Here is a 27,201-nt window from a genome sequence, read left to right on the forward strand (position 1 = left end):
GCATTTAGACTTTTGATTAGACTCCAATTAGCCCACAAATGTCGATTCGCTCGTTTAGTAAACGAGTGGATGTTTGTTGGATGTAATGTTTAAAAAAAAAAAAAAAAATCTTTTGAAAGACAACACTGCCATCTAGTGGACTTTACGCATTGTTTGGCTAAACCCCCTCCCTGTTCCTTTTTCAACCTCTCCATTCATGTAGCCACAACCTGCACTGTTTGTGTGTGGAGCGCATATGGAAGCAGATAGCTCGTGTTAGTTAATGTTCAACTGATTTAGTATGTGGGCTTCTGACTCGTTTAGCCTGTTGTCCAAAATTTTATTTTATACGTTCTGAAACATCTGTGGCCCATTTTATAATGACACAGTGTGTTATATCTAACTAAATTAGCTAACTAAAAATGCACTAAAATAAAATTTTACAGTACAGTAGTGGTGGTGGTGGTATAGAATTGCTTTAATGTAAAGGGACAGTGTACTCATATTTCATAGGAGAAATTCCCACACTAATTTTGCCCATGAGAAACATAGAAATGTTGCGCAAGACACAGGTTAATCTGCAATTACAAAACTTGTGTTACTTCATGCACTTAAAGCGTCAAACATGTGAAACCTGAAAAATGAAGTTCAACCAGATTCAGGTAAGTGGCTGCTTAAACTCTGACGTCATCACAGCCATTTGAAAAAAGTAACCACAGACTGAATATGTGCTTGGTGATTGTTTGATCACGAAATAATAGAAGGAAGAAAATGGAAGACCACAATAAGGTTGTTTTTTTTTTTTTTATTACATCGTCAACAAAAACTCAAAGAAAATATATATCAGTATGGATTAGATAGATTTTGTGCATTTTAGAAATTCACATTTAAAATACACAAGGAACTATTTGCAAGCAATTGTTATTCCTATTTGGCACAGCTGAAAGATTTTCATAAGACATATGTAAAATGAAAGACTTGCATTGGGCAAAAATCTAAATATACAGAATAAATATAGCAAGTAATTTATTTGAATACAAGAATGTACCAATGCACGAATTTCAGTATTATTATTCCTGTCACTGGTACAAATAAACTGCATAATTCGCCAATATTCAATTATGTTTAGAAACTAAGCCTTTCCTATTATGATATTGCACGCAGGCCCCGTCGAAGTACCACAGTTTGGCCAGCAGGGGGTATTAGTATGCCTACGAGGCGGGGGAATTTGACCTGACAGTGACACATAAATAATTAGGGAAATCACTCTTGTACTGACAGGTATAAATTCATCTCTATTTAGTTTGGACTGACGTAAATACGACCGAGGCGAGGCGAAATGTTTATAATATTCCCCCCCAAAAAAGGTCAAACTGGGCTACAAAAACGTTATACCACACGTGATGTGGTATAAATAATCTAAGAAGTTAAGAAGGCCGTTCGGAGCGTGTGAACGTCTGAGATTCTGAGCTGCTTCGTGTCGACGACAGCCCGCTATCCGCTCGACTCGTGACGCGATCTTCTCCATACGCATTCGCTCACGCAAGTCGCCTCTGCATTCCGTTCTCCCCGCACTCTCAGTGGTCCACGCACCTGTCCGTCATATTTTCCCGACCTGAACGCGTATCGGATTGGCCAGAGCGCCGCGAGTGATAGTAGCGCAAGCGCCATTGGTCAAAAAACTAGGTTAGTGGTCCGACAGGCATGACGGTGAAGAGAAACTGGGTCACCGATCGAGAATCGTTTATGTCACCGCTCTGTGGGTTGCTATTACATATTACCAGCGGCTTTCAATGGATAGTCAAATCTCATTGGACCTACTGTGAGTATACAATGAAAACAAGCCTTCGGGTGTTATTGACGGTTGCAGTGTTGGTGACGCAGCTCGGTTTTTAAAAAACACCGTGATGGAAATCGTCGATGTTTTTTCCCAGCGTTGTGGTCATGTCAGTAGGGTTTTCTAGAGCAGCGGCAGCAGCAGCAGCAGCAGGAGGAGGGACGATAGCTCGCTGGCTAAGTCTTGACAGTTAGCAGCGCTAGGCTAATATTACTCAAAAGGGGGTACTTCAATGCTATGGTGTGGGGCAAAAGCGAGAGAGAAGCGTTTTCTACGGTGACATGCTAAGCCCGGCGGGCTGTCAGTAAAGACACCGCTTCCTGGGATCCCGTGCTCGGGTAAGTTACCGGGCTCCGCGGACTTGGTTAAATGTTAACTAAACGTGAGCCAGCGCAAACTGAGGGCAAAGCCAATGCTATTCCGTGCTAGCACGCTAAAGGATGTAAACAGGCCTATCGGCTGTATGTATGGCACGCTGATTTCTTCGACAGCATCCACCGACCCCCCCGTCTTGTGGTGACATCAAAGCCGTTCCCTGGCTCCGTCTCTCGCCCCGGATCAATGCTGTAACGTGTGGGCAAGTGTAACAGTCGACTCATGTCTGGTTACGAGATATTTCGTGACGACGGGGTTGGCACTTGGCAGTACAAAATGTGGCGACCGCTCAGTGTCTGCAGTGTCCGCAGTGGGGGGTGAACGTCGTTAGAAGAGGATTGCGTGTGTGTTTTGTTGCATGAGGTGCTACTGATGAAACTTTCCGGTTGTGTTGCTCCTGGGGAGTCTCATCCTTTCCTCGGGGTGCTTTGGGTTGCTGTGAGGAATGTAACAGACGGACAAATGAATGAGACATAGTTGCACCTTAGCCAAATTTTGTCCTTAAGCTCATTGTGAAAGACACGATGTGTTGGGCAAGTGAATTACATCTGTTTTGGATTCGTGAAGAAAATTCCTTATCTGGAATTTAAGAGAGTGTTGTATTTCATTAAGTTCTTTTTTTTTTTTTTTTTTAATTGCATTTTATATATACTGTACGTTGTTTCAATTTCCATCCCCATACCAAGCAACAAGCTGTCAAAAGTCTACCTTGCTGACAGTGCTAATCAGTCGTCTATCTGACTAAACGAAAGACTTGCTGTGAACCTTAGACTGGGACCGACAACTGTGGCTATTTTTACTCTTAGACAGGTAGCAACCTACATTATTGCTTATCACCGTTGACCGGCATTGCCACGAAGCATTTGGTCAACGGTGAAGTTGGTTGTAATGACTCAGCTGAACCACGGTTCACTTTCCTGCCCGTCTGAAGCAACAGATCGTTCAGATAATTTTGTGAAAGGCAAATCTAATCTGAATGACATTGAGCGAGAGCCAAGTCTTATGCAATTAGAATTTTAATTCCAGAAGATATTGTTTTGGCGGAAAAAAAACACCTAATTTTAACATTCTGTAATTGCCCACTGTATCCTAAATTACTAAGTATTTCAATTTCCAGATATTTGTGTCTCAGAGGAAACCCCCTATAGCGCTGCCTCACAGTGTTGATCGGATGATAGAAAACATGTAACGGACGTGAATGTCACTGAATAAAATGACTGAACTGAAAGCCTCCTGTAGTTGACGATCAGGATCTAACGGCATATAAAGAATCTTCTGGTATGAATGCTTTTGTTGTTGCCGTTTCGAATTTGCTATAGATGGATACAGCCGGGTTCTTGGAATGTTCTGTTGTAAGATGAATGAACTGTTCTGCTGCGTCACTCAGAGGCACTCAAACAGTTGCTCTTAACATGTGTCTGATAGCAGAAGCAGCAGTTGAGCATCTGATCAGATGTAGCTGTTTCCAAACTACAGAAATGGTCAACATGTGTTCTGTTCTGCAATTCGGACAATGTCCCAGTCACGGAGACTCACCTTGTTAAAGAGAGAACGAATCACTTTTTTACTTGGCCTCAAGCAGGTCAGAAAATAAAGCACATTGTAGCTGATGATTTCTCATTTTAAAATCCAATCCTGATGTTGCATTGAGTAATCTGTCTGTGAAATATGGAAATCTTTACGTAGGGTCCGTGTGTTTCTTACTTGACACACAGCTTTGCCAAATTAAAAATATAAAATGGAGTAGTCAGAACAGTTGTTACATGCACATACAGAAAAAATAATAAAGAAAGAAGGCTGCTTGCACATTCAAAGTTTTGGTCTTGTAAATACAAAATATTTATTCATACAGTGCCAATGCCCTTTTACATATAAACCCCAGAAAGGGAATGGTCCATGCAGACCTTGGAGAAATAAAATGAATGATAATTATCTCCATCCGAGCGTCATGCCATTATTGCGTAAACTGACCTTGCTACATCTGATGTATAATGACACAACGTCATTGCATGGTGGTAAAGTTTCGTGTTTACTTGGACGTTATATAAAATCAAAATCCTGGGACATTTTCCGCCACTCTAGTCAAAAATATTCACTTCTACTCAGATTGTTGAACCCAATATAAAGATAAACATCACAATCAAGTTCTGTCCTTTTTCAAAGAAAAAATTATATGACTACACAAAATAATAATACGTAGAAGATAAAATAACGTTGCTTAGCTTATTATCGGTGAATTGTTTTTTAAATGTTGGAGTAAGGTGTGCCTGACCTCCGAATTGACAAAAGAGAACATACATTTATTTACTTAAATCACTTTTTAAGTAACGCACCTTTAGAGTCGACATAATGGTTGTTGAGAACGCAGCTGTTAAGATTACTCAAGATAAGTCCCTTATCAGTATCTGTCCGCTTGCTCCTTTTCTTTTTGCTATCATGTTGACTTTACACGCTGCACGCTCCCTGCATGTGATTAAAATCACCACTTAGTAACCTTGGCCACTTGCATCTTCATGGTTGGCAGCCATTGAGGACAGTAACACTTTATATGAAGAGTCAAATAAGATTATGTTGTAACCAATTTGCATGAAAAAAATGAAACAGACAGTATAACTTTACGAGCGGTTCCTTGTGATACGTGTTTTGTGTCTTTCATAATGATACATTTGACATATGTTAAGTAACGGATCAATAGCCTTTTTCCAACTTCTTAAAATAATTATTTTTTGCAGTGAAGAGCAGCTATTGATTTGGGTGGAGGTTCTAGCCTGTGCGTAACCATCAGGCAAGTTGGACATGCACAGGTTCGATAACTTGCTCAATGCAAACAAGGCAGGTTGAACTCATGGCAGGAAATAGATACGTGACTTTGTTCCTCTAAAGAAAGAGTGAGCAATGCATTTTAGTGTGACCGAACGCTTATGGCAAGCTGGTGGGAAATTTCTACCTAATTAAAAACATTGAAATCGCACATACTCTTTACATTTGCGCACAGTCCAGAGGAAGTATTATAAGCCCATAAAGTGAAAATGCATCCATTATTGTTATTACGGGTCAAAGGACCACATTGAGGGATTAAATTAGACAAAACATGCAGGGTCACACCCATTTGAAGATGAGCAATTACACGTTTTGTCTTGTTCTGTAAACTGAGGCATTTATTTTTTATCTGTTCATACCCAACGGTACTGGAAACTGTCCATTTAAATGGGCCTCTAACACAAATGTGGCCACAGTCTCCTTGTTTGATTTTAGATGGATGGAAATTTCATTCACCCAAAAGGGAATTCACAACAATATATAAGTAAGAAGAAGTTTCAGTTAAAAAAATTTCAATATATCACAGCAGTCGTAAGTCCCGCCCACAACAAATAATAATGCAAAATCTTGCAGTCGCCACGTATCTGGAGGTCCGTTGTGTGTCTGTGCATAAGGTACGCCTTAATACAAAAAACTGAAATACAGTAACCTTTTATTTAAATTGAGTTTTTGCTGGTTTGATGCCTCAGGAGTTATCAGTAGTTGTCTGTGAAAATGACTTGATTCAAAGTGAAACCAATTTAAAAATAGTTTTTGAATCATGTGTACTACAGTTTCCGATCTATTGCGTGCATTGGGTGCACGTCTTGCAAATCACAGCGCCTCCACTGCTATGGCATTAACGGAAAGCAATATGAAACCAATCATCTCGCACGCACATCGTCCAGTGGTAATCAATATCGCTCAGTTGGTACGAGTCAATGGATCGTTTCAGTGTTTGACATTTAAAAAATAAAAAAATAAAAAAAAAATAGGAAGCTCCAGTAGAGGTCAGGTGTTTTCTAATAATACGCGATAACAAATGGCTTATTCATTTGCTTGAGATGACAAGAGCTCACAAAAATCCTTGCCAGTGTCCTTGGAAGAAGTCTGACTACACTGACTGTGAAATGCTTTCAAATACTATAACGAACCTGGAAAATAGCGTCGGCTGATGAACGCCAAGCCATGGCGCAGCCAGCCGGCGCCGCTGTAGTTCATACTGATCTGCAGTGTGTTCTCGTTGTAAGGACAACCTCACAACCCCGTACGCCTCTGCAGTTTACCTCAGCTTCAGCCTTGTGAATGAGCGTCGCCCTTAGCGGATTTTTATGATGGTTGAACTTCCTCAACTTGCCGCGGGTGGGTTGACTGTGTAGCCATGGCAACCACAGAAACCACAGCAGAGGTAAACAGTTGATACAACTGTTAAATCTGACAAAGGAAGTGCTTTTCGTGTAACGGCAGCTCAGAAGAATGACGAGTTCAGCACAGTGAAACGTCGGCGTTCGACTGCGACGATTTTTCTTCCCCCTGTTTGACAGTGTTGATGTTGAGGGTTGCTCGGAGTTGTTTGTCGGCGGTGACACGGTTGGTCTTGATGCGTCCTCATTAGGACGCATTTTTCAGCGAAAACTCACCGGATGTTGGGAAACTGTGCGGTTTTGACGTAGTCCTCCAATCAAGGGGCCTTCAACCGCTCATTTTCACTTGAGTGTTGCTCACGGAAAAGAGCTAAAGAATGAAATCTCATTACAAACGTTGGGATTTGGCATTTGAAAAGAAATCTCTCTTCTTTTTTTTTAATTGCAAAAATACACAGTACATCCACTTCGGCAACGGGGTGACTCGGGTGCAGTATTTCAGTGATGGGTAATTACAGTCAACAGCAACCTAGAACTAGGTCTAGGTACCAACACATTGCAATAACTACACAAACACTTTTATTTTCCATTTTATTGGTGATCCTTAGGTGGTGGTGAATCCTTGACACAGATTTTGAAATTGCTTTATTATGATCCACCACTATTAAGTGGAGCCACACTGTAAACTTCTTTGGCACGATGCTAATTTTCACTCTTTTGTTACCAAAAAAACAAAAGTTTCTCTGACATAGTTTGGCACTGATTAATTTTTAGGGCCCAGTGCTTCAAATGCATCAAAGTTCGACGCTCGGCCCTACCTAGGACAGCGTGTATATGCTTCTGTGATAACGGCCTCGTACGCTGTAACTAATTTACATCCTGATTCGCACTTGCGTTCACACAGCTCTGTGTTCACCGCAGCCTCTTACAGTCGGACTCCGGACCTCTGCCGCCTGACGCCGCACTGCGATCTCCTAACCGTGACTTTCAGGAATCTGCCGAAAGTGCACTAACCCGCGCGGCTTGCCCATCGCCTCACGGTCAGCCGTGCTGCGTTTGTTTTGCAAAAAAAAAAAAACCCTCCTGTGTGGCAGCGGCTCCTTGTGAAGTCTGAGCGCCGTGCAACAGTAACAGCTGATTGATGGCATCTCAACAATCGAGTGTTGTTGCATTTTTAAAAGCTTCCAGCCAGGAGTAATTACGGGTGACATTTTGTGTTTTGCCATCAACACGACCATGGCTCATATCCCAACCAGTTAAAACCAGTTCTGGATTCTTCTATAACTCGGTGTAAAAAAAAATAAAAAATAAAAAAAAATGAAATTTAACTCTTTCAGTTTTAGAGGTTTTTGTTTTCTAGTTTGAGTAAACCTTCACCTCTCGGTGTGCAGAGTTTTAGTGGTGACGGGCTTTTAGATTTAGACTGACCGACTTGCTGCCTTGGCCTGTGTGCGCCCCAGCTCACCCCCCTCCCCCACCACCAGACCCACCCCCCCACTCCCACCCCCTGCGTGAACGGGCTCGCTGGCTCCTCGCCGGTGAGTGTCGAGCGAAGAACATGGAAACGGAGCTGAATGGCTTGCTGACTCACCCGGTGCAAGTAGAAGTAGGTGGTGGATGGAAACTGAGGCTGAGACCATAGAGACTGACTGACCCAGTTTCCACTGCAGTTCCTTTCGCCGTTCGCTCATGACAGTGGTTTTCCCTCGCAGCCCAGTGCTTTTGTCCCAGTAACGGAGCCTGAGCGGGACTTTGCGCCGCCGACTCTTCCTCTCCTCTCCTCTCCTCTCCTCTCTGCGCTAATCCTTGGCTGCCGCTTCACGATGGATTCAGGTGGCCCTGTAAGAAATGGCAGACGGGCCTCAAATACTCTAAGCTTAATGGTCTCCAGGATGTGATGAAACTTGTTTTTTTAATTCATCCTTTGGACTGAAGCGTCTTTGCGCAACGAGCAAAACCCGTGCGTGCCAACTCGCGGGCTCTGCTCGGCAAGGTTTGGGGAAGTGGTGATATCAAAGCATCTTTTCTGGGTTTGGTAACATCGGGGTAGAAAGATCAGGATAATGATAACGTTGCTTGCTTGAAAGAAAAAGAAGAAAAAGACACGCAAGTTAAAATAAAGCGCAGCTTGTAAACAAGAATCTGAAAAGTGGCGGTGTTTGCGTGTCGTCCGTCATCTTTCTCCCACGTTGCATTTAAATCGGACTCGTTAAACTGACTCGACTCGCGAGCAGAGCTCTGCAAGGCATGATGGGAACGCTCGGGCCGAATGCAACTGCGATTGCCATTTTCCTCTCCTCTGCTTCAGTTGAACTGGGAAAAATTTTAAAGTCCCGTTGTTTTAAATCCGTCACGACTCCACAGCAACAGGGACTCATTTTGGTCTTTGCGTCACCGTGGAATTGGTGGTGCACTTTAAGTGTTAAAGCACTTTCCCCCTAATTATTATTTAGGCTTTCATTTACATGTATACATGTGAGTGAGTGAGAGTATTGAAAATCAGCTGTCAACGCTTCTCCTCTGGGGGGAGCCTGATGAAATGATCCAGTTGGCCCAGATTTGGTTCTGACGGCAGCAATGATGATTATGTTCTTCTGTGCTGCGGCGACCTATATCTCATTTTGTTCATTGTACACTTTCAAAAATACATATGGATTCCAATCTGTTTCTTTCTTTTCTCCCCGCCCCCCTACAGATTTCTTCCCAGATTTGACTGCGTTTCTCCATCTCCGTGAGGACCACGTGACTTCGGCGCCGACTGACAACTCCGACACTGGATGAGACCAAGTGGGGCTGAATCCGACCGGACGAGGAAGAACGCCAGAAGAGAGCAGACCGGGCTGATCCGCGCGACGTCACCACCAGGCTCATCCAGGAGCCCTGTCCCAGTTTCCTATCCAGGTAGTTAGAAACAGCATCCGCCTGCGTGCGTAGCGCTTCACTCGCCTCTCCGAGAGACAAATTCAAATCTTTTTTAATTTTTTTTTTTTTTTTCATCACACTCATCCCTTTCGAGAAGTGAACGTTGAAGTGGAGCTGAACAACATTTTGATGGCTTAGCCGTCGCTGCGAGGGTATCAGCTGACTTACTCGCCCCCCCGAATTTGACCCGCGACTTGGCACTTTGCATTACAGACTGCTCGAGGTAAATAAGATACATGCTCGCCATTTATTATTTACACGGCCCCGCGCGGGCGAGGGAGAAGATTCAGATGGAAATAACGGAGAAGCGTCGCGTCGTCGAAAAAACCGCAGCGTCGGCGCCGCGCCGCCGTCTCGTTAGAGAGGCCCCGAGTGCATCTTCGACTCGGTCAGGCAGCCGTTTGTGTGCCAGTCTAAAAAAGGTGCGAGCGAATTCGCGGACTTTGCGCTCGGTGGCGGTGACGGGCGTGGCCTCATGCAGCAATAATGCGTGACTTTTTCCATCCATCCCATTGACTCGGGCCCCAGTGAGCGCAGAGTAAACTAACAACGCGGACGTCTCGCAATCGTGTGTGTGTGTGTGTGTGTGTGTGTGTGTGTGTGTGTGTGTGTGTGTGTGTGTGTGTGTGTGTGTGTGTGTGTGTGTGTGTGTGTGTGTGTGTGCCGAGTCACTTCAAAAGCTAAAGTACATAAGAAATAAGACATCAAAGAGTTTTTCTTGTTCGTTCTAATCGCGTGCGCTTAGCTGACTTCCTGATCAGCAATCACCTCTGTTTTTTGACGTTCTTTTTAACACAGCTTGTTCACGTCTTTTTTTTTTCTCTCACGTCCCCGATTCCCGTCTCGGTAAATAACGAAAGACGTCTCTCACTTATCAACCCGCTTTGAAGTCAAAATTTGTGCCGCGCTAGCCCTAAGTTTCAAGCGCTTGCTCTATTTTCACTGATCGTCTCTCTGTTCTTACTCTTTGCAGAGTCGCGCCCCTGACTGTGTCGTGACGTCGGTTTCGGATGTGGTTTCAGGTGCAGCGGCGCACATTTGACCAGAGTAGGCTGAAGTAACAGCGGTGGTGCGAAAAGTCCTGTGTATGCGCTTATTTTTGTGGAATTGATTGATTTATAGGTAAAAAAAAAAAAAAAAAAAAAGAAGTGCAACAATAGCATATACTGGGATCTTATGTAGATGCTTAGACAGAGATGGGTCAAAACACAATGACATCAGGTGACCGTCATGTAACGGATACAGCGTGACCTCAATCTGCTGCAAAGGAAATAATGGCAGCGACGTATATACACCGTTCCTATACGTACCGTCTGGGAGGCAATATAGACTTCCTGTTTGTTCCACTTCCACACTTGACCCGTTTTAGCAGTTCCCGCGTGTCGAGTGCTCTGTCTGAGGGTGTGAGGGTGCGGTGCTCAGAGCGGGCAGCCTCGTTCTCCCTCAAGGTGTCTGAGAGCAGAGTGGGCAGTGCGAACTGTCGAGACGGCGTGCCAAGAATACGTTTGACCAGATCTTTATTTCCCCGTCCCGGAGTCAAGTGGAGCTCCTTCACACCATTGATTCCCAGGGATGACTACACTTACTTTGACAGTCTCCAGCAGAACACTGCGACTCGGTTTTCCCGCTGACACGGATACGCGGCTGTCGCGATCCACCTGGGAGAAGTGTTGTGACATCACAAAGGGCCGAGAGGACGGCTTTATTGTGTTTGTACACAGAACCGTTTTGTTTTGGTTTTTTTCTATGGTGGCAGCAATGTGCTTCCGTACAATCGATGCTACGGAGATTGACCCCTGTAAAGAAGAAGAAGAAGAAAAAAAAAGATAATATTATCTGTTCATCTCTCAGTGTGCCCACTTTGCCGCTTACAGCTTGGAATGGTCGCACAACCATCGGTGCATCGGGCCCCAGCAGCCGAGCTGCTGGGTTTGCACGTCGAGGTCGACGGAGCGCTCTCGTGCGTGCAGAGGCTTAATCCGTCTTTCGGCGCGTCTCGTTCACTGTTTGATTTTCACAGTGCTCACTTCCAGACGGACCCCTCCCCTGCCAGGAATAACGGCTGTTGATGTCTCTCTGTCTCTCTGTCTCTCTGTCTCTGTTTACAGTTGAGGGCTCCAGAGTGGATGGAAGGAGATGATTTTAACACAGAGGCTGTGATGAACATCTGTGGTGAGTGTCGTCATTCCTCCGTCACAACACCGGACTTCTCTCGCAAAGGGGGTCTGTCATCCCCCCCCTCCCTCCCCCAACACACACACACACACACACACACACACTCCACCCCCCTCTGCAGTGCACATCAGCTCAGAATAATGTTTTGTCCCCCAAAGTTGTTCAACTTTGACACCAGCAGCCCGTGTTACCGCGGCAGCGGCGGCTTCCCTGCGCGCTGACCTAGAAGGGATCAGTCGGATTAAAAATAACACGGCCGTTCCTGCGCCTTTTTGTTGTTGTTGGAAATTGGATTTACATATTTGAATTTGCCCCGACCTTTTCACAGCCGCTCCGCGATAAATACCCGACGTCGTGGGAGCGCTCCATTAATGATGTGGCAACAACAAGCGCTAGCCGCGTCCCTGAATGTTGTTTTTGTTTTGTTTTCGAAGGCTGCAGCATTTCAAGTAAACAATAAAAGTAATATAACGAGTCCCATGACTCACTCGCTCGTCCGCCCACACTAAGAAAAAGGAAAAAAAATAAAGCTCTTATTTTTACAGTCTGCTCCCTTTCCGTTTGGTTTTGCTGAGGAGTTTGTCTCGGTTGTTTATTTATTTATTTATTTTGTGCCTGCGTTCCGCAGATGACCTGATGGCAGACCAACGGATGGACATCTCGTCTACAATGACCGACTTCATGTCCCCGGGCTCCACCGACCTCATCTCCAGCTCCATCAGCACGCCTGGCATGGACTACACTCGCAAGAGGAAGGGCAGCACCACCGACTACCAGTAAGGACAATAAGGGAGATAAGAGAAGACGGTCGCAAAGGGGATGAAACAGTTGAGAGAAGTCACGGACATGGGGGTGGGGGGGATAAGACTGCCGAAAGAGAAAGCAATTGTGGAGGTAAAAAGGTTTGGGTGCTCAAGGCGAGGAAGGGGAAGAGAAGAGACGAGAGCAGCTTGTCTGAACTCAACAAACCTTGTGACTGATTGCACAGGATGCCAGCTTGTACTTCATTGCACCATTCCTTTTCTTTTCTTTTCTTTTCTTTTTAAACTGACTTCACGGCCTGTCAGAGTGCCGAATGAATGTGCACGTACCATTAAACGCACTATAAGAAATTATTCACTTTTCTAATTACCGCAGTGAAGGAAAAACTAATCACTCCATTTCTTTCTGTTCCTTTGCAGAATCGATGGCTTCTCATTCGAGTAAGTTTTCAACACCACCCCCGTGTGAATGGATCGCACTCCACAACACCAAGCTGCTTTTTTTTTTTTTTTTATTCCATCACAGTCTGAAATATAAATGACCCCCACCACCAAATTGGTTGTTGCCCCATTAAATATTGAAAACTAAATGACTAGCGAACCCGTCCTCTCGCTTTGACTTTGCTCCACTTTCTCCCTACCAAAGTTCCCCACTGAATAAATCTCTTGTCTTTCCCCCCCCCATCAGTGACATGGATCCAGACAAAGTGGGAAGGTAAGACTCCACCGTCACTGGGCGATCAAGGGGAGGGGCGCCTTAATCTGGGAGCTGCGTCTTTGCCGCTCCCTCCTCTGTTTATATGAGCTAATCCCATCTGGGTTCCCGACGTTCCAGAGACATATGGTCTCCCCCCTCGCCGCCTCTTGCCAAATCCATCAAAGCAGGCACTTTTTCGGATTCTGTTTTTTCCGAGACCGGTCTTTGAGCTGTTTGAAGGCTCAGCAGCACAATTAAGGGGAAATTTGGAATTTAGTCTGAGTTTTTCTCGTCGACTCGGAAAAAATTACCTTCGAACCTCAGCTGCCGCGTCTGAATGCACAAACTTTCCTCGGGTCGCTCTGCGGCCTGACCGTCGGCCGGTTTCCCCAGACCTACTTTCTTTGGTCTGGGTTGGAAGTGGATGGGTTCTAATGCAAACAGCGCTGTGACCTTATTTATTTCAAAAAAGAAAAAAAACAACCAAGATTGCATTTTTATTATGCGTACGAGTCTCGTGTCTCATTAGTGCCAACATAGAAAAAATATTTTTAGAAGACACTGAAGTTGTGGTCTGTCTCGTAAAAAATGAAATGTAAATATTATTTTTTATGATATCAATCTACATTGTACAATAGACATGAAAATGAAAGGAAACCCCTTTAAATCAGAAGTATGGGTCCAAACTTTTGCGGCACATGACAGTTAACCACATGTCACAACATGGACCATTGTGGTTTTTCTTCTTTCTTTTTTTTTAAACAAATCTGAATTATATGGGTTTTCTGATCATGAAAAGCCAAAGTTCTTCCTTATCCCAGCTCTTATCTGACACCATCCCGTCTTAATGTCTGTCTGGTCGTCTCTAATGTGAATCAGTGTTGAGCTGCATTATGTTTTCTGACCTTATAATTCCATCAGTTGTCGAGGGGCTGTGGCGCTCTCGCCATTGACCGGGTAATTCCCTGCAATTTAATGATTGAGGTGTAATTTTGTGGGCCGCAGTTCACCCTAGAGTACAGTTCTTCAGTCTAAACATTCCATTGCTTCCTTCCTTTTGATTTCAACCTCTGAGATTTTAACGGGTTAATGACTCGGCTTAATTGGTAGATTTGACAAGGTGAGGTCAAAGTTAATTACAACGCGCCGTTATTTCATTTCATTTACGCAGCCTCGTCGACTTCCTCCCAACCTAACTTTGTAAAAAATAAGCGAGGCCATTCATTCATTTATTCATTCATTCATTCATTCTGAGTCCGGTGCTGATTTGCCCTAGATACTCTCCAAATAAAAGAACCCTTTAAGCCGCCGTAATTGCTTCTGCCGGTGGAAATTTTGACTCATTGTTGCTGCTTCTACTACGGGATTGTGGTTTCATCGAAGCTACGTCATATTTGTGCCACGCCAGCCAGGGGGCGGGGGGGGGTTGCGCAGTCAAATATAACCCAGGGGCATTATGCCTGTTGCGTAACACTCTGATGCTCTTTAAAGCAGCAAATGAGGTTGGTTACGGAACCTGCGTAGCTGGCTGTGGCCCCATTCTCTCCCTCCCACCTTCCCTTTTTCCTTCCTTCCTTCCTTCGTTCCTTGCCCTCACATCTTGAATAAAATGCTATTTCTCACATAAACATTGATTGATTTTGATTCGGATTTTTTTCGAATATGCAAAAGAAAGTAAATAAGACAATACAATGAACATAAAACTATATATTTGAAAAGAGTGAAAAGAAGTAATACTTATAAACTCCCAGCACTTCTCCTTAAATAACTTATAACAACTTCCCTGTCCTTGTGTAAACCCGTCTAGACACTCAAGCTGATGCTTATAGTCAAAACAAGCTGTTCTATTCTCATAAAACCTCAAAAATTCATCTCATTGTGTATATGCTGTATATATGTATACATTTCTCTTTGGCACTTTTCCATCTTTAACATTTCTTTTATATTTTGTCTTTGCAGTGACCATCAGGGCCGGATTAAGAATGCCAGGTACATAACCTCCTCCACTCTCATGCTCGCTCTCCCTCCCCCCCTTCCCCACTCCCCACCCCTCCCCCCTCCTCACCTTCTAATCTCGCTTACATGAATTAAATGTCACTCTGTTCGATTGGGAACAGAGAGGGCCCTTGTGTAAGCCGGCGACAAGAAACGTTAGACGTTGAAGTGTATGGATCGGAGCATTATGTGGAACTAAAGGAAGTGTAAGAGCATACCTGTCCGCTAAAGGCAAACCCCCCCCACCCAAGACCCCCACCCCCCACCTCGCTTTCCCTCCAGTGCAGAGAATTGCCCCCTCAGTTAGGAACCAGTCAATAGAGCAGACGTTGAGACTTGTTAGGAGATGCCCAGCGAGGGAAATGGCATTTCATCCTTCCTGTATAGAGGGACTCGCTCCTCGCAGGAAGGCGAGGTGATTGGCTTTTCTTTGCAATGCGAGCGAGAGATTGAGGATAACCAGAAGCCCCTTTTGAAGAAACACCCGTTTCATTCTCTCAGTTTTTTTCGGAGTATTATTCTCCCTCAGCCGCTCTGGAGGCGTTAATTTTATCGCTCCACGTGCCCTTTTTTTTTTTTTGTCTCCCCCCCCCCCCCCTCGCTCACTGGTCTCTCGCGCTCTCTCCGCCGCTGCAGAGAGGCCCACAGCCAGATCGAGAAGCGCCGGCGGGACAAGATGAACAGCTTCATCGACGAGCTGGCGTCGCTGGTGCCCACCTGCAACGCCATGTCGCGCAAGCTGGACAAGCTGACGGTGCTGCGCATGGCCGTGCAGCACATGAAGACGCTGAGAGGTTGGTGAAAAAAAAAAAAAAAAAAAAAAAAAGCGTCAGAGCGGCGGCGCACCCTGCTGGGGACTAATATTTCTTATGCACTGTCGGAATAAAGGCTTGTTTCAAGATTGTGGCTGTGCAGGTTTAATTGAATTGTCCTCGGCTTTGTGCTGCACGCTGTCTAAATTACGTAAGACATGAGTCAGGAGAGGCTTACGTCAAGCCACTTTATTAGGTAGGGACACCTTGCCAGTGTCAGGTACCCCATGAAGTGGATGCACTGACACAGACTGTTTCGAGGTCAGGATTGTAGTGCATTCATCATTGATGTGCTGCAGACCCTGCTTGTTTAAGTTACGGCCACCTTTATTTAGTCTCCAACCAGTTTGCCCGTTCTGACCTCTGACCCCTGACATCACCAAGGAGTTCTAGAGCGTTCTCTGTAAATCCTAGAGATGGTTGTGATGCGGTTTGACTCCCAGTGGAACAGCGAGCTCATGCAGAACTCAGACCAGCCCGTCTGGCACCAATACAGCTGTGTCACTTCAATCCACTTTCCCCACCATTATGATGCTCACGGGTTGCCTTCAGCCACGTGCTGCGATGCTGCTTTGTGACTGTGGCCGATTAGGTGTTTGTGTTAACAAGCGATTAAACATAAAACCTAATAAAGTGCCGAGCACATGGGATAAAAGTGGCACAATTGCAGGTGGATTTTGAATCAAGCAAAGAGCTGCCGGTCCTTTTAGGATTTGCTCAAAGACCGGGAGCTACAGGGTCGTAATAAATACATTTGATTTATTTTGAAACGCAATTTTGTACGTGTGCAATATGAAGTTATTTGTTGTATAGTGTTAAGCTTTGCTTGTTCCATATTCAGGTTGAAGCAAAACTTGTCAGGTCCATATAAAAAGGTTCACTGTTATATCTGGAGGAAGATTTTTTTTTTTTTTCAATAAATATCAATGTTGGCCAGCTACAATGTCCAAGTTTAAATTTTTGGCCCCACTGTGTATTTGAGTTTGACATCCCTGAGGTGAACATTACCAACACTCGCTGTTCATTCTTGTGCGCAGGAGCAGCCAACCCGTACACAGAGGCCAACTACAAGCCCTCCTTCCTGTCAGACGATGAACTGAAACACTTGATACTCAGAGTGAGTACAGCACAGCCTTTATGTGAGGCCTCTGAACTGGATTTAACCAGTCATCAGTCTCGCCTTGATACTAATTTTGTAACAATAGATAATTGCCGCCCGATGAAGCCGATATCTTTTGCGGCTTCCAACACGTCGACGCCTGTGATTTCTGTGCCGTCTCTATCAGGCTGCTGATGGTTTCCTGTTTGTGGTCGGGTGTGACCGTGGAAAGATCCTCTTTGTCTCCGAATCCGTGTACAAGATTCTCAACTACAGTCAGGTATGTCTGCGGTGAAGCAAAGGAAACACAGAAACGTGCCCTCTGTTGACTTTTAAAGTTATGTTTAAATCTGCTTATCCTTGAAAGGGCTGATTTGGTCATACACCAGCAGTCAAAAGTTTGGACACACCCTATGAATTTAATGTCTTTTTTATTTTTTTTTTCATTCTCACGACTATTGACATTGCAGTTTCTCACTGAAGGCATTAAAACGTTGCATGAACACACATGGAATTATGTGGGGAAACAATAAAAGTGTAAAATAACTCAGTTTTATATTAAGTTCTTCAAAATAGCTACCTTCCATGAAAAGCATATATAGAGTTATTTAACGTGTTTTCTTTGCCGTCTCCAGAACGACCTGATTGGCCAGAGCCTCTTCGACTACCTTCACCCGAAGGACATTGCCAAGGTCAAAGAGCAGCTCTCCTCCTCGGACACGGCCCCGCGAGAAAGACTCATCGACGCTAAAAGTGAGTCCGGATGAACGCCAGCACACCGTTCGCATCCGGGTGCTCACCTCTCCGCCCAGAGCCAACATCGTAGTCTGTGTGCTCTAGTCACCGCCGCCGCTGACCTCAAGACGGCTCTCTGTCGTCACTAGTGCACATACTGCACTGACGTTATTAAGTATGCCTTTTGTTTATTGGATTATGCCGAGGCCTTTACCAGATGCCCTTGGGCCATTTTTTGTATATATTTCCTTGCTGGAATTTGGAGTAACATAAGTGCTTTTTTTGTTTGAAGTGACATATAGAGGCTTTCTGCTCCATGTACATCTCTCTGCATAGTAAAAGAGGCTGCCTTCCACTGAAGATTTTTTTTTTTTTTGTAGACCAGCCGGCTAAAAGTAAGAAAAATATAACTTAAGATGTTCAAGATTCAAGACTTTTATTGTCATGATACAGTTCCCTGTACAACGAAACTAACTAAGAAGGCAAGGCTACGGAGGTGCAGTCAAGGGAATCAATATTAAGTATAAAAAACAAAACAAAAACAAGTATAAGTTTAAAAAGCCTCATGTGTCATAAGAGCAAAGGAAGGTGGGGTGTACACAAGGGATAATACTACACTGCAAAAGTAATACAATAAATAAATAATAGAAGTGAAAGAGCTATGCACTATTGCACTGTAATTATTAGCAGCGGTGAGGTAGTTAAATTAGATACATGCGTACATACATACACGTGCATAGATTTATACACACACACACTCACACAGATGTAGCATGGAAACTGGTGGTGACAGGAGTGAAGTGTTCGATTTATAGAATGATCAGTTTTATCTTGTTTTCGTTTTGTTTTGCAACCTTAATATTAAGATGCTGTACGACTAAGAAAATGCCATCTTGGGGCAGCATGCTGAGATCTTGTTGTTTTTTTTTAAACAGAGAAACTCTATGTCAAGAAAAGTTTTGCGTGTGTTTGTTTGCCCCCTGCAGCCGGTCTTCCTGTGAAGACGGACATCACACCCGGCCCTTCCCGACTCTGCTCCGGAGCCAGACGGTCATTTTTCTGCAGAATGAAGTGCAACAGGCCCTCCGTCAAAGTAGAAGACAAAGACTTCCCTTCTACCTGCTCCAAGAAGAAAGGTACCGTCTTCCCCTTTAACTTGAACAGAAACGTGTGAACGCGAAAAAAGTGTTTCCGTGACGCTTTTGCAGTATATCTCTATATCGATACGGCTGAAATACCACCTCATGAGAGCGGCAAAACCTTTTAGTGACATTTGAGAGGTTTTCCAAAGTTTCGGCGTTTCCATTAGCAGTTTTTGTTGCGACGTTTAGGTTTTGCGCAACGCTAGGGGTAATTCAAATGCAGTTTAGGGGGAAAAAAAACTGCTTCTGCTTCTCAAAGCCCACCCTTTAGTTTCCAATGTCTCTTGCCTAAGTCGTCAACCACAAACGCGCGCGTGCGCACACACACACACACACACACACACACACACACACACACACACACACACACACACACACACACACACAAGACAGCGATTTCCAGTTACCTTCTCGCAAAAGCAGAAATCTTGACATCACTGTTTGTGAGTGTTCTGAGTGCTCCTATGTAAAAAGCACTTCCTCATTAAAAGCAGGAATCACTCTTGAGTGAGCATGAGGGCTTTACACAACCAGCGGAAGTGGGCCTCATTGAGTGCCTACGTTATGGAGCCGCTAAACCCTTCCTTGGACATACTGGGAGGTGAAAATTGGATTAATTGAATTAAAAATAGCGAAACGCCACAGCAGCAATCAGTGTGTCTAGCCTGTCATTAGAGGGTTACTCTGTCCTCCTGACTAAAGCCTAACTGGTGTCAAGGCAGAGTCTTTAAAAGGCAGTTGCGCCGGGAGAGACGCCAAGTTGCTCGCAATGATGGGTGTTCCCGCTCAAGACGCGAGTGGTAGCGACTCGCGCTTAGCCCGGTAATTACGGCAGATTAAGAGAAATGAGCAAAGCTTTCACACCCGTAGATACGGGTTCCAGGGACGAGTCTTTTGGTTTTGGCCACCGGGAGCCACGAAAATGACTGTTTACGGGGGATGAAAAAGATGAGCAACTAGAACAATGTCTGTTTTGTGGCTCGAAATTAAAGAGACGGTTTTGCTCTTTCGATAAGGACCCGATTGAAGACTAAACTCGGGGTGAACGGCAAGACACACCTGCGTCTGAAGGTGTTTTTCTTTTCTCCCCCCCCCCTCACTTTGAGAGCAGCCAGACTCTCATGCTGAGGTGGATATCCATCACCATGGTTGCAAAATTATCCCTGTGCAAATATTTGCACAAATGACATGCAATATCGGTCCCTTGAAAGATTTTACATTTAATCGTGGATTATCTTTTGAAGTCATGCCCAAATCACATATTATCACCGCCCTCGCGGTGCAATCAACCTTCATTTTTATGTTCTCAGACCCCGAATGATGACTGAGCTGATCTGCATTTGGCATCCGAGCTTTGCGGCAGTCGTCTGCCTTCTCTCTAAAAACACAGACGGGCAAGGTGTGACAAGCACCCAGAGCCACTTCTGCTTTTGTGAAGGATAGTATAGAAAACTGCTGAAAGAACAGAGCGTCCTCAGTCAGAAATGACTTTCCTGATGTGGTGAAGACCAACCTGTCGTGACAGACAGAAGCTGCTTAAAGTTAGAGCTGGGTATCGTTCAAACATGTCAGTACATTGGTCACGATACCGGTTCCAGAATTTTTTTTTCTACCAGATGTTTTAAACCCAATTTGAACAACCACAACACATTGCTTTATTTTGATCCATGTTAATGAAGTGGAGCCACACTTAACTCTTCTTTGACACGATGCCGATTTTCACTCTATAAGGTCAACAAAGTTTGCAAGTGTCTTCAGTTTCACGTCGCTATAATCGCCAGCGACTTTAGATCACGAGACTAAGCTGAGACTTTAGATTCACTTTCTTGGATCTCGGAATTTGGCAGATAATACATTTTTCGGGATTCGATAGAATCGGAACATTTCGGTCGGTGCTACAAATATTTCAAAGTTTGGTACGCAGCCCTGCTTAAGTTCCTTTGGCTTTGTCTTGGTTATCCATTTGGACGTAATTATGCAGACTTTCTCTCTGTTCGATTCCCGTCAAGTCTCGACATGTTTTAACCGAGCCACACCCAAACCTGGCGGGAGTCTCAACCTGACTCTGTCATTAGAGAAGCGGCAGCGACTCCTAGTTGTGTTCAACCATTCACACACATCAAAGCACTGTGAATCACTATGGCAATTATAGTCATCAAACCAGGCTTGAAGGTTAAGTGTATAATATTTGGAGATTTCGAAGGAGAAACGGCGACATCAAGTGGTTATATTTCAGATTGCGTCCTTCACTAAACCCCACCCCCCCCACCCCCAGCTTGCCGGTGAACTACGGTGGCCTGTGCACCCGAACCTGGATACCTCGTCCACCTTCCTCTGTGTTGGTGTATTTAAGGATGCGAGCGTTCACCCAAATTACGCGATGTCAGTTAAACTGAGAAACAATAAAAGTGTAAAATGACTCCCAACATGTTTTATATTTAAATTCTTCAAAATAGCCACTTTTCATAAGCCGACCATGCGCAGCTGGAGTGCACCGGAGCGCGAGCAGAGCGCGAGCAGAGCGTCCTCGGAAGCGTTTCGGCACGCAAGCAGGCCGCCGTCGATGTCGAGCGAACCTTTCTCGGGCGTGCTTGCCTGAATGTTTTATGAAGCAGGAACTTTATTCTCCCTTCCGACAGTGCGCTTCATGTTGGGGAGAGTAATGGGGTTTGGCCGCGGCTTAAAATAGAGAACCCCTCGCACACGCTGACGTCGTTGTTTCTGAGCCGCCACTTAGTTTTGGTCCCTTTTTACACAACTTGCTTCAAAAGAAAATGCTCCAAAAACGTGATTTAAAAAAAAAAAAACACCAGCAAAAGCCAGTTTTGTAAGACGGCACAGCCTCTATTTTAGAACCTTGAAGCCCCTGGGAGAAATTCTTTTATTGTATTTTTTTTACTGTCGATTTAGGCAGAGCAAAACTCATTTTCAAAATGTTTCAGAAGTGTGGACAGAATTGAGAGGCAGTGCGCTGGCACGTGGCGTGCCAGCAGTGACATTTTCCTCGTCATTTCCAGGCCGATTGTGATACAAAAGAGTAATGGTGATTAATTTGTGGCGACACCCTACTTCCTTTTAGTCGGCGCGAGACGTTTCCTGCTGACGGAGCAGTGACTCCCTCTGGCTGGCGGCGCAGCAGCAGCAGCAGCAGCAGCAGCAGCAGCAGCAGCAGCAGCAGCAGCTCCGGTGCTCAGTGGGAGTTTTGCACTGAATTGTTTTCAAGCCTTGTAAACTAGTCATTGAACAGACACTACCTCACCACACTGAGACGCAAAAAAAAATGGAAATCTTCACATTGCTCTCGAAAGACTTGGAAGATTTGAAAAATGTAGACTGGCACACCTGCCGCGTAGACTCACCCGTCAGTGTTGTAAGATGAACGCGTCACCTCGGCACGAGGTTTCGACCGAGGTTATTTAGACTGCTAATCCGAAAATCTGCAAATATGTGGATGAGTCATTAAACGGAGAGTTGGTGACGTCTCAGCCCCAGTTTCTGAAAGAGAGGTTCGGTTTCGCACGAGCGTCTGAACCAGTCCATGAAGATTCTGTTGCTTTTAGGCTGTGATTGTTAGTTGGCCTTGAGAGAAGTTTATGTTTTGCTAAAAAAAATAAAAAAAAGTAAATAAAGTCCAGCTGTAGATTAATTTTTGTAATCGATTGGTCTTGATTATTTCCTCAGACTCCATTGAGCAGACGTTTGAATCGGTGAAAAACGTGTAAAAAAAAAAAATATATTCCAGAACCAGCTGAAATTGTAGTCAAACGCTTTGCTTGGTGAAAGAAAGTCATTTTGAGTGTAGCGAATGTTATTCCTGAAGTCGGAACAACTGGATTGATTGACGGTGGAGTGTGGATCGCATTGTGAGAAACGGATTGATCGCTCGTATCGCATCGCACAGCCGTTTCAATGCGTTGTATGAGATGAAGAAATGAGCTTCTATTTATTTTTAGCATGTAATATAACGGCAGCATAAACTGTTCTTTCGATACTTCTCATTGGTTTCACCCTGAAGGCAACGCGACTATCCTTCACTTCTTTTTTTTTTCTTTATTGTTTTTCATAAAAGGCGTGTGCGGATGACTCAAACCCCTCTCATTGTGTAAGAGTGAAGTCAACGTCACATCCTCGCTTCCGTGCTCCCTCGGCGGCGGCGGCTCCACTCCCAGATTTATAACCCTCCGACTCCCCCGCCCGTCTCTGTCCGTCTCTCCTGGCAGCCGACCGCAAGAGCTTCTGCACCATCCACAGCACGGGCTACCTGAAGAGCTGGCCGCCCACCAAGATGGGGCTGGACGAGGACAACGAGCCCGACAACGAGGGCTGCAACCTGAGCTGCCTGGTGGCCATCGGCCGCCTGCACCCCCACATCGTCCCCCAGCCCAGTCTGGCCGACATCAGGGTGAAGCCCACCGAATACGTGTCCCGGCACACCATCGACGGCAAGTTCGTCTTCGTCGACCAGAGGTGAGGCTCCAGCATTGGCCGAAATTTTTTTTTTGCTCGTCGTCTTCCGGAGCGGAAGGAGAAATGGATTGGTTGGATATGTGTGTCGAACTACGGCCCGGGGGCCATACGCGGCCCGTTAAAGCTTTTAAATCCGGCCTGCCGAACATGAGGAAGTGATATTAATAGTAAGTGAGTTATAAAATAGCCGCATTTCATCCATTTTTCCAGTGTTTTAAGAGTCATTTCAATATAGAGCTAAACAGCGTGGGGCTTCAAAGACACAGATTTAGTTGTAACTTTGCTTTTGTTCATTTTCAATAGACATTTTCGACCTATCCCATGATGTATTTTTTCCCCCCTATGAGGTGGCTCACCAAAGCACTCCATACATCTGCTGCTGCTCCGGCCCCCTCTGCCACATCTTAGAACCCACAGTAGCCCACCAGTCAAAAAGTTTGCCCGACCCCTGGTCATAACGTATTTTAATGGGCTCAGAGTGTAGAAATACAAGATACAGTGGTAGAAAAAAGGTTTCTGGAGACCCCAATGCATTTGTGATGTGCTGTATTGCACTAAGAATCAGTCTGAAGTCTCCAACATTGACCTGCACGTGCACATGCACTGTTCAGTACGGCTCATGACCGGCCGGATGTCTCGGCAAGATGACGTCTCTTGCAACATATCCAGAGCACAACAACTACACGAATGCCAGTTTTCATATTTTGTCTCATTCACGAAAAAACAACCAAATAATTTCCACTTGTTTGTGTGCCTCTGATGCCGCCACAAGCTTTTTGAAACGCGCGCGCGCGCAATCAATTCATTTCGCGACGATAACTGCGAGTGAAATTTCGAGGGCGTCTGAAAACCCTGTTAATCCGCTGCACGTCTCTTGTGTTTTTCATGTAAACTTTGAGCTCTTAAAGCAGTTTGCGGGAAATTGTATTTCCCCACCGCGAGGCGTGTGGAGGCGGTAAAAGAGAAGGTCGATGGCCATCACGTTGTGTACACGACTAAATGGGTGTTTGTTTTACTGCGCGGCGTGTCGGGTTAGTGAGGCAGATGCTGAACAAAGGTCGCAAGTTATCCCGAATCCAACCAAGCTTCACACGATGGAGAGGCGTGCCGGGACATCAGGCGGATCCACGTAGAGTTATTGAGTCATACTATTGCACAGAATGTGGGGGTTTAAAAAAAACAACAAAAAAAACGACTGAAAACTCTTTGCAGAAGGAGGTTGTCCAGATCTGTCGGCGAAATGTCGGAGTTCCAGCTTGTGGCCGGTTTCCGTGTGAAAAGGTTCTCAGGAAGTGCCTCGTGTTGAACCGAAGAAGCCAATAATGTCATAATGACAGATAACGTAATCATTTATTCGGAATAACTCCGCCAGTGACGCAAGCAGTTGTTACGTTACTGGCCAAAAGTTCCTCCGCCATCAGTTCAGGTCTTTTATTACATTTTTACAAGGGCAAATTTATTACGCCGTCGTTCTTCCATTATTGGCTTCTACACCTACAAGCCCGACCCTTGACCTTTCGGTTTGTCTCCCTTCAGAGCCACTGCCATCCTTGCTTACCTGCCCCAGGAGCTGCTGGGAACCTCCTTCTACGAATACTTTCACCAGGACGACATCGGCCACCTGGCAGAGTGCCACAGACAAGGTACTCGGAGCGGCAGCACGTCCGCCTGTTGAGTTTAGTTTTCTAGTCTGCTGTTGCTGTTGCTATTAAACTCGCCTCGTGCCCGCTTGTGCCACACAGTGCTGCAGATGAGAGAGAAGATCAACACCAACTGTTACAAATTCAAGATCAAAGACGGTTCGTTCATCACCCTGAGGAGCCGGTGGTTTAGCTTCATGAACCCCTGGACCAAGGAGGTGGAGTACATCGTGTCCACCAACACTGTCGTCTCGTGAGTAGCCTCGCATGCACGCACGCGCACACACACACACACACACACACACACACACACAGACACGACACAGGGTTTTTGAGACATTAGAACGTTTCCACATGTGTGATGATGTGTGTCTGGCTGATGTGTCCAGGTGTCCCATGATGGAAGGATCCGACTACCCTCAGTCTGCGGTGTCGCCTCAGAGCATGGACAGCGTTCTCACCTCAGAGGGTAAGAGACACACACACACACACTCTCAAGGTCCCTACACACCAGGAGCGAATTCGCTCGGTGAATAATTTGCTTTTAGAAAATCAAACATATTGAAGTCGATGCAACCTTCCACACCGGAAGTTAGTGTCAGGTGGTGCAAAAAAAAAAAAAAAAAAAATCGGTGGTGCAAAAAAAGCTACACTACTGTACACACATGCAAAAAAAAATGTTCTCACTCAGTTTTTTCACCCCAGAAAAGTCGAGAAAACAAAACGACAGGCCCATACTTCATAGAACTTCTTCCCACCATTTTGATTGACAGGTGGCGGAAGGCGGGCACTGCAGACGGTGCCGGGCATCCCTGGCGGCACGAGAGCGGGAGCCGGCAAGATCGGACGCATGATCGCAGAGGAAGTGATGGAGATCCAGAGGTGAGAGTGACCTCCGTTGTCGTGCAGTTGGTCAGAGCCCAGCTTGAAATCCTGCTCCGGTCCTCGTTGGGAATCGAGCTGTTGTGTGCAGCAGTCGGGCCGTTAAAAAAACAAAACCCCTTCTTGCCTGATTGGTTTTTCTGACGAGGCGACATCAAAGTCCTGCCATTTATTCCTGACCAGTGTCTGAAGGAGAAGCGGCCGCAGCAGTTTTTCAATATGATAGTCCTGCACGAATTTAGACCTGCAGGAACACAGCCTCATGCAACCTCCTTATTCAGTTCAGCACCTAGATTCCGTTGCGCAGGCTAAGAATTGAATGAGCAGCACCTCTCCCTTGGAAAGAAGACTCCTTTCTGAACTGAACTGGATTGAAAATCTTTGATATTTACATGAACACATTGCCGTCGTCTCCCCGTCAGGATCCGAGGCTCCTCCCCCTCCAGCTGCGGCTCCAGCCCCTTGAACATCACCAGCACCCCCCCACCCGACACCTGCTCTCCAGGGGGCAAGAAGGTAACGCACAGACGCAGACTTATCTCCTCATTGATAATTCACCGTCAATAGAAGGGAAGTGGGTCTAGATCAGCCTCAGCGTTTCTCCACGGCTCATGGAGAAATAGGTCGTAGAGCTGTTTTGATTGGGCAGAACCGCTCGTGAGCAGTTTCCTTCTTTTTTTTTTTTTTTTTCTTTTCAAAAAGGGATTTTAAAATATAAATATTCTCATATATTTCTTCAAGTTCGGCAGGCCCAATCCAAAAAGGCTTGTTTGTCACCGCGGGGTGAAACTGAACCTCCCTCCCGTCCTCTGATCCCTGCTGTTCTCGCGTGTCGCCCTCTACAGATCCAGAACGGAGGGACACCCGAGCTGCCCAGCACAGGCATTATTCCCGGACCCGACTCTGTGGGCTACCCCTACTCCAACCAGTCCATCATGAGTGAGTAGCACATGGTCTGGGGTTAGTGTGGTCTGTTGACTACAACAATTACAACAATATCCTCCTCCTGTCTCCCCCCCCCGCCAGGCGACAACTCCCACCTGAGCATAGACATCATGGACGACCCCGGCTCCAGCAGCCCCAGCAATGACGAGGCGGCCATGGCGGTCATCATGTCGCTGCTGGAGGCCGACGCCGGCCTGGGCGGCCCCGTCGACTTCAGCGACCTGCCCTGGCCTCTGTGAGGGCGGGTGGTTCTGCCAGAGGTGGAGGTGGAGGTGGAGGCGGAGCGCCGGAGGAGCCACTGACAGAGGAGAGAGTTCAAGGCTTCAGCTCGGACTGCTGCAGCCACGTTAACCAACAAGCGGCAAGCAAGGGTGGAGGTTCATCACACCCTCCACCACCACCACCACCACCACCCAACCAACCCCACCCGACCTTGAATCTCTCCACCCGGGCCCCTGCTCTCCCACTCCTGGAGTTGGGCTACCAGACAACCGCACGTTTGCATCGCCGAGGTTCTCCGACGTCGGTGGCCAACCACCACCACCACCACCACCCAACGGTCCTCCTCCCCTCCC

The 27,201-nt window shown here is 45.7% G+C and overlaps 1 protein-coding gene across 3 annotated transcripts; it reads left to right on the top strand.

Moving 5' to 3' along the window:
• The first annotated feature begins 1,656 nt into the window (after window positions 1–1,656).
• Window positions 1,657–27,112, top strand: bmal1a (basic helix-loop-helix ARNT like 1a). 3 transcript variants are annotated; one of them, XM_076042632.1, is made up of 20 exons: window positions 1,657–1,801; window positions 9,050–9,255; window positions 11,385–11,448; window positions 12,080–12,227; window positions 12,633–12,653; window positions 12,901–12,927; window positions 14,869–14,898; window positions 15,541–15,698; window positions 16,754–16,833; window positions 17,003–17,095; window positions 17,451–17,568; window positions 18,537–18,686; window positions 22,913–23,159; window positions 24,696–24,802; window positions 24,902–25,052; window positions 25,189–25,268; window positions 25,573–25,681; window positions 26,104–26,197; window positions 26,527–26,620; window positions 26,708–27,111. In XM_076042632.1, exons 3-20 carry the CDS (start codon window positions 11,403–11,405, stop codon window positions 26,863–26,865), a joined length of 1,911 nt encoding a protein of 636 aa, XP_075898747.1. In that variant the 5' UTR covers window positions 1,657–1,801; window positions 9,050–9,255; window positions 11,385–11,402; the 3' UTR covers window positions 26,866–27,111. The 3 variants fall into 3 exon arrangements, with proteins under 3 accessions (XP_075898747.1, XP_075898749.1, XP_075898748.1); XM_076042633.1 differs by lacking the exon at window positions 1,657–1,801 and adding an exon at window positions 1,860–2,154; XM_076042634.1 differs by lacking the exon at window positions 12,633–12,653 and having other exon boundaries at window positions 26,708–27,112.
• Window positions 27,113–27,201: the final 89 nt, after the last annotated feature.

The sequence above is a fragment of the Nelusetta ayraudi genome, unplaced genomic scaffold, assembly GCF_046127955.1.
Source record: "Nelusetta ayraudi isolate G7.1 ecotype Tasmania unplaced genomic scaffold, CSIRO-AGI_Nayr_v1 ptg000071l, whole genome shotgun sequence".
In the NCBI taxonomy this organism is placed as follows: domain Eukaryota; kingdom Metazoa; phylum Chordata; class Actinopteri; order Tetraodontiformes; family Monacanthidae; genus Nelusetta; species Nelusetta ayraudi.

What these genes read in the sequence shown, in the direction of transcription:
- bmal1a (XM_076042632.1), top strand. Translation starts at nt 11,403, where the DNA reads ATGGAAGGAGATGATTTTAACACAGAGGCTGTGATGAACATCTGTG. An exon ending in GCACATGAAGACGCTGAGAG is followed by an intron (nt 15,699 to 16,753) that starts GTTGGTGAAAAA and finishes TCTTGTGCGCAG; the next exon opens with GAGCAGCCAACCCGTACACA. An exon ending in CTCCAACCAGTCCATCATGA is followed by an intron (nt 26,621 to 26,707) that starts GTGAGTAGCACA and finishes CCCCCCCGCCAG; the next exon opens with GCGACAACTCCCACCTGAGC.